The following is a 6702-nucleotide window of genomic DNA, read 5'->3' as shown; positions in this document are numbered from 1 at the left end:
AATTTAATGCAATTTGTACAAAAACATCGTAAATGATATCAGGAAAGTAATAATGTGACGGCAAGAACAGCCCTTTCATCAGGAAGTAGACTTGACAGATGCTGTTTCAGTCTTCAGTTTCCGATTCTATTTACTTAAAACACAAAGAGGACACGACCAGACTGCCGTTTGTTTCTCTGATGGGCTGATGAGTGGTACAGACTGACACGATTGTCCTCAAATTATATCCTAGCATGTCCCCCTCTAGTCCTCAGAGGGTGGAGTTAAGACACAAGCCAGATGCAGGAAAGGAAGAACCAGGAGACACAATGACAGAAAAGAGTAAAAGCCCTCCATGTATTAAATGACCAAATGTAGAACAGTGTAGCAATCACAGATGGAATATGCATCAAATACCATATGTGCAATGGTGGAATACATTATATGATTTCACTGGATATTCTGAGAGACCGAATGTCCATTCATACATACAATATGTTTTACTATTGTAGTTGCCTACCTTAGATATAACTGTTGATATATAGGGTATTAAAATAATGTGTGGAATTCGAGATTCGGGATAAACTGACTGTCCCACTAAATCTCTATACACTAAATAAATGTGGGTACATATAAACTAAAGGCTGATTAATTCAGGGAGTACTCTAATGAACTGACAGAACAAATTTTATTGCAATTTGGCCAAGCTGTTACTGCCATGTTAGTGCAGTCTTGTAGGGCAAAGGGCTGAGTGAGGTTAACCAAACACTAAATCTATGCAGGTCATCACAGGTTACTCACATGGAGCCCAAAGTTCACAACACACACACAGAGTGAGAGAGAGCATTTCAGCTGTGGGATGAGCCATGTCATCGCTGGCTGTGCTCCTGAAACACGTACCGGCCTGGTTCCTCTGTGGTGGAGTTTTTCTACCGGTGACTCTTCTTTTTCTGCTGGTGATTGCTCACCTGAGATGGAAACTCCAGGAAGGTACCAAACGCAACACATCAACACTTATTTTAACGTGTGTGTGTACGTGTGTATGTGTGTGTGTGTGTGTGTGTGTGTGTGTGTGTGTGTGTGTGTGTGTGTGTGTGTGTATAGTAGTAGTAAGAGTAGTAGTAAGTCTGTACTTTTACCAAACTACTATGGGAGGAAAATGGCTTTAGTAATGACTAGCACAGCCTTGGCTAGGTGTCACCCAAGTGATTAAAACTGAATACAAGCTGTTTAATAGTCAGCACATGTCATATTGTAGGTTTGAGTGTCCACAAATTAAAGATCTCGGTCTGCTTCAACAGTCTTTAACTATGTTCTACTGAGAGAGAGAGAGAGAGAGAGAGAGAGAGAGAGAGAGAGAGAGGGAGGTAATGTAAAGAAATTGTGTGTCCATATCCATTTTTGTCTTAGTGGAGGCGGAGATGTCTGTACTTCAAGACCCACGTGAGGCAGCACACCAGCTGTTCTGCAGGTCCAGACACAGACCAGTGGAGAGGAAGCACCCCTGCCCCACTCACACACCCACGCAGAGGCCCAGACACAGACCAGTGGAGAGGGAAGCACCCCTGCACCACTCACACACCCACGCAGAGGCCCAGACACAGACCAGTGGAGAGGAAGCACCCCTGTGCCACTCACACACCCACGCAGAGGCCCAGACACAGACCAGTGAAGAGGAAGCACCCTTGCACCACTCACACACCCACGCAGAGGTCCAGACACAGACCAGTGGAGAGGAAGCACCCCTGCACCACTCACACACCCACGCAGAGGCCCAGACACAGACCAGTGGAGAGGAAGCACCCCTGCACCACTCACACACCCCTGCCTCACTCACACACCCACACAGAAGCCCAGACACAGACCAGTGGAGAGGAAGCACCCCTGCGCCACTCACACACCCACACAGAGGTCCAGACACAGACCAGTGGAGAGGAAGCACCCCTGCACCACTCACACACCCACGCAGAGGTCCAGAAACAGACCAGTGGAGAGGAAGCACCCCTGCACCACTCACACACCCACGCAGAGGTCCAGACACAGACCAGTGGAGAGGAAGCACCCCTGCACCACTCACACACCCACGCAGAGGCCCAGACACAGACCAGTGGAGAGGAAGCACCCCTGCACCACTCACACACCCACGCAGAGGCCCAGACACAGACCAGTGGAGAGGAAGCACCCCTTCCCCACTTACACACCCAAGCAGAGGTCCAGACACAGACCAGTGGAGAGGAAGCACCCCTGCACCACTCACACACCCACGCAGAGTTCTGGATCTGAGACGTGAGAGCAGCCTGCATTCCTCAGAATGGGAAGTTCTGGATCTGGATCGCCCCACAAATGAGTGACTGCATTGCACTTATTACATTATACCTACTTCAATGTAAGTTACTTTTGGGTGTGAGATACTATGAAGCCTATTTTGTTGTTTTAATGTTTGGTAGGCCATCCAAGGCTGATCTAAGCTTTCTAAGAGTTTATGAACAGATAGCAGTCAGAAGAGGATAGATTTAGTGTGTTTGGTCTCTCCCCCTTTGAATCTTGATTCCTCTCAAGGTTTCTTCCTCCTGCTCTAGGGAGTTTTTAATTGTCACTGTCACCCTTGGTTTGTTGACTGAGGGTTTGGACTTGGACATTTGTAAAGCTGCTTTGTGACATCTGTTGTAAAAAGTGCTATATAAATCAATTTGATTTGATAGTTAAGTGCAGGAAGTGAAAAACATGATTTGACTGATGTGTTGTAATTCTTACTCAAAGTAACTCACAAACAAGGTAAAGTCTTCCACAGGTCTATATAACATGCACGAGAGAGAGAGGGAGAGCATGTGAAGCTAGATGAAGTTAGCGCTCAGCGCTAGCACCTCTGAGACTGCTGCAAGTTCGCTCTCTGGTGGAGCAGCAGCAGAACTGCAGGGATTCCCCAGACCAGAGAAACAGGCTTTACTCAAAAATAGAGGTGAGGTCCTTTTCTAAACTCTACAGGGATATAGAGTGGAAAAAGAAGGAGGAGTGGAGAAGAGCTGGGGGGGGGGAGGGAGGGAGAGAGAGAGAGAGAGAGAGAGAGAGAGAGAGAGAGAGAGAGAGAGAGAGAGAGAGAGAGAGACAGACAGACACACACAGAGACAGACACACACACAGACACAGAACACAACACACAAAGAGAGTGTGTGAAAGATGTGTGTGAATGAGAGAGAGGTAGGTGTACTTCCATCAGATAGAGCAAATACCAAACTAAAAGACAAAGGTAAAGGATATTCAGGCAAAGAGACTGTGTCTCTAACAGCCACTAGTGTAACGCTGATGTCCATGTGCAGTGAAAGCATACAGCTGTGAAGAAGCCCCAGTATGAGCCAGACACTAGATTAGATTAGCAGGTCCCTCAAACATGGTGACTCTGTAATTATTGTTAACGTTAACCTGCAATAAAGGATTGACCAGCAGTTCTCTTCTATTAATTCTGAAGTCTGCATCATCATTTTCTATTTGAATGTTTAATTTTAAAACTAGCTGACTGGGGATTTAGGAACGACATTTATCGGTGGCCCGTACTATGGGAACTTTGTCTGTGGACCCACACTGTTATCAGCACAAACTGACAGATCACCTAAAAACTGCATTGTTCTGTGTGTGATGGCTGAATTTGACAGAAGCGTGTTTTGAAGGTAAGATGATGTCTTTTAAAAGTTCTGCCTTAGTTGGAAATTTCAGACTTTTGTTCACAGAGTTTTGTAGTGGTTGGGTATCGGGATCATAGAAAGTGCAGACTGAGTGTTGGTGAATGAGAATAGATTGTGAACGTTATAAAAACAATTAAAAGGAGTAGAAGTGCACAAAAATGAAAGTGACACCTTATGCAAACTTAAATGATTGTGTGAAAAAAATCTGTATGACAAATAACTGAAAAAGCCATCCTATAAAAATTTTAAAAAGTAATAGCAAACACCAGCTTGATAAAAAACATACAACTATGAGATGAACAACTGCTCAGAGAGAGATACAGACAAAAGAGCTCAGAGTAAAAAGGCAAAAGCACACAAAGAGATAAATGTTAAATGTAGTTGATTGTGTTTGTCTAAAGTGTTCACCTAAGTGTCTGTCGTTTTGTTTCTCTAAAGTGAAGTTAAAAGCGAATTAGGTCATCTAAACGGCTTAGAATTCGTGGTTTTGAAGAACATATGAAAAATACTTATGCATAGTAATTTATTGATTGAAACACTGGGAAATCAAACTCATATCAAACTTTGGCTATTGAGCGAGTGACATACCTTAAATAACGCGGAAAACCGCTTTTCTTCACTTGAGGAAAAAGAAAAGCTACTGCTACCAATGTTTAACTTGTTGTTATCTAGCTATTTATCATTAAGGGCAATATTAGGTTTGGAACTTTTGCCACGGGGGCAGGTGAACCGCTGCCAACTCCAGCAAACAGGTGATGAGCAAACAAATCCAACAAGGAGCAGAAAAAAGAGTTGACCTTTAATGACCTTATAAAATTCAAAACCACTTTGTGAGGCTGTGAGGCCGTAACAAGGAAAAAGAAGTACAAATGGCTAATGTAATGGAAGTTGTGAAAAAGTGAGCAGCAGCAAAACAAACAGAAGCACAAATGGAAGGTGTTTTCAGTGTATTTTACAGAGCTTATCATTCATAAACAAACAATCATACTGGTGCAACTGTCTTCAGGAGTGATGCAAGCCAAAATAGCAAACAAAACTCACACTAATTAAATAAAACTACTCACTAACTAATCATAACAACACAACTCCCTAACTCCCTAACACAAAAACAGAGACAAAACAAACGCCCAACAAAAATAGCAGTCACTCCCTACCACCAGTGTCCAACACCAAAATACCAAACAAACGATATTTACACAATCTAAATATATGTATATATGTATATATACACAACTGGCAAATCAGGAAGGGCGAAGCCAAAGACGAAGTCCAAAAATGAGGAAACATTCACTCACTCACTCATTCATTCATTCATTCATTCATTCAATCTCTCTCTCTCTCTCTCTCTGTCTCTCTCTCTCTCTCCTGGGAGTGGCCTTTAAATAGCCAACACAGTAAGGAAAGGGGCGGAGTCTCAATCAGGGTGGAAATCCTGGCAGTGGATCTGGAACGCAAACACACATCCATCTTTCCGTAACAAATATGTGACAGGAATGGACAGGAATCCATTCTCAATCCACTCTTATTTGTTATATAAGTCTAAACAGTGGTTTGAATGTTTTTTATATTTTCTTTAAAGATTTGGTCAGCTTTTGGTGGTGTCTGTTATAAAGTCGCTAAAATATTCAAAATACAGTGAAAAGATGCCTACCTGTTCTGGGAGATCAATCCATCATCCCTCAGATGCTATGTGGCAGAAAGAGTCTGACAGTTTTATGGAACAGCTAAGGAAAATTAAAGTTTTGGACCAGACTTCAGCAACCATCCAACACTAATACACTAAATGCTACTTTGCATTTCCCCTGTGAGGCTGTCAAATCAAATAAACTGTTTTGGTGGTGGACATGATCAGTCAAGACATTAAAGTTTAACTTGGACACATTCTATCAACACAACAAAATTTTTGAGGGTTCAAATAAATGAATACTGCTCTCTGATAAATATTGTTCTACCCAACATCAGCCCATAGAGAGAGAGAGAGATGGCAAAGACCCATGATGCCATGCACCAACCCACAGACTGTAATTAAGTTTACATACCATGTTAAATGTATTGTTTTGGTTATGTGGATGTGTTTGGTTTGTTTAGCTTAGCCTGTCTCCACACATCACTGCCGTTTTAGCACTTTAGATTAGTTACCTCCCATGTGAAGTGCTATATTTTAGTCATTTTCCCTCATTATTCTATTTCTGTTTTGCCTGTTGCTGTGTGTTCATGATCAAGAGATGATGTCACACACTATGTCCTTCATCTTGATGCTACGGTATGTTTCTTTTGAACTACGGTATTTATTTAATGTAGAAATACAATGCACCACATGTCAATGAAAATAATAGAGATAGTTACAGAGTAAATAAACTTTTTTTTTACATGCCTGTGCATCTGTGAAGTAAAGCATGAAGATGCTGTCTTTATTGTGGACTTGATTGTCCTTGATTTACAGCTCTGGAAGAAAATGATCAGTTTTTCTAGTTTTACAATTGATGGATATGTGTTTGACCAGGCTGAGCAGTTTTATTTTATTCTATAAACTACTGGCAACATTTCTTCCAAATTCCAGATAAAAATATTGTATTTTAGAGCGTGTTTTTATGAAAATGACTAATGGTCAAAATAACAAAACAGTTACAGAAATTTCAGACCACAAATAATGCAAAGAAAACAAGCTCATAATCATTTATAAACAACACAGTACTAATATTTCAACTTAGGATGAGTCAACAAATCAATATTTGGTGGAATAACCCTGATTTTTAATCACCGCTTTCATGTGTCTTGGCATGCTTTCCAGCAGTGTTTCACATTGCTGTTGGGTAACTTTATACCACTCATGGCACAGAAATTCAAGGAGCTCAGGTTTGCTTGATGGCTTGTGATCATCATTCTTTCTCTTGATCACATTCCAGAGGTTTTCATTAGGGTTCAGGTCTGGAGATTGGGCTGGCCATGATAGGATCTTGATTTGGTGGTCCCTCATCCACACTTTGATTGGCCTGGCTGTGTGACATGGAGCATTGTCCTGTTGAAAAAAACAACCATTAGA

General features: G+C 41.9%; 1 protein-coding gene across 1 annotated transcript; it reads left to right on the top strand.

Annotated features, from left to right (window-relative positions):
* Window positions 1–845: 845 nt before the first annotated feature.
* On the top strand, window positions 846–3437 carry LOC145659955 (uncharacterized). Its single transcript, XM_081723795.1, has 2 exons — window positions 846–969; window positions 1390–3437. Exons 1-2 carry the CDS (start codon window positions 846–848, stop codon window positions 2328–2330), a joined length of 1065 nt encoding a protein of 354 aa, XP_081579921.1. The 3' UTR covers window positions 2331–3437.
* Window positions 3438–6702: the final 3265 nt, after the last annotated feature.

This window comes from Electrophorus electricus, chromosome 2, assembly GCF_041902795.1.
Source record: "Electrophorus electricus isolate QZ-2024a chromosome 2, ASM4190279v1, whole genome shotgun sequence".
NCBI lineage: Eukaryota > Metazoa > Chordata > Actinopteri > Gymnotiformes > Gymnotidae > Electrophorus > Electrophorus electricus.
Note: the sequence above shows the minus strand (reverse complement) of the source record. Positions and strands in the feature narration are given on the sequence as shown.

Excerpts from the sequence above, each read along its gene's own strand:
- LOC145659955 (XM_081723795.1), top strand. The coding sequence starts at position 846 with ATGTCATCGCTGGCTGTGCTCCTGAAACACGTACCGGCCTGGTTCCTC. Across the intron at positions 970-1,389 it reads GAGATGGAAACTCCAGGAAG|TGGAGGCGGAGATGTCTGTA; the intron begins GTACCAAACGCA and ends TTTTTGTCTTAG.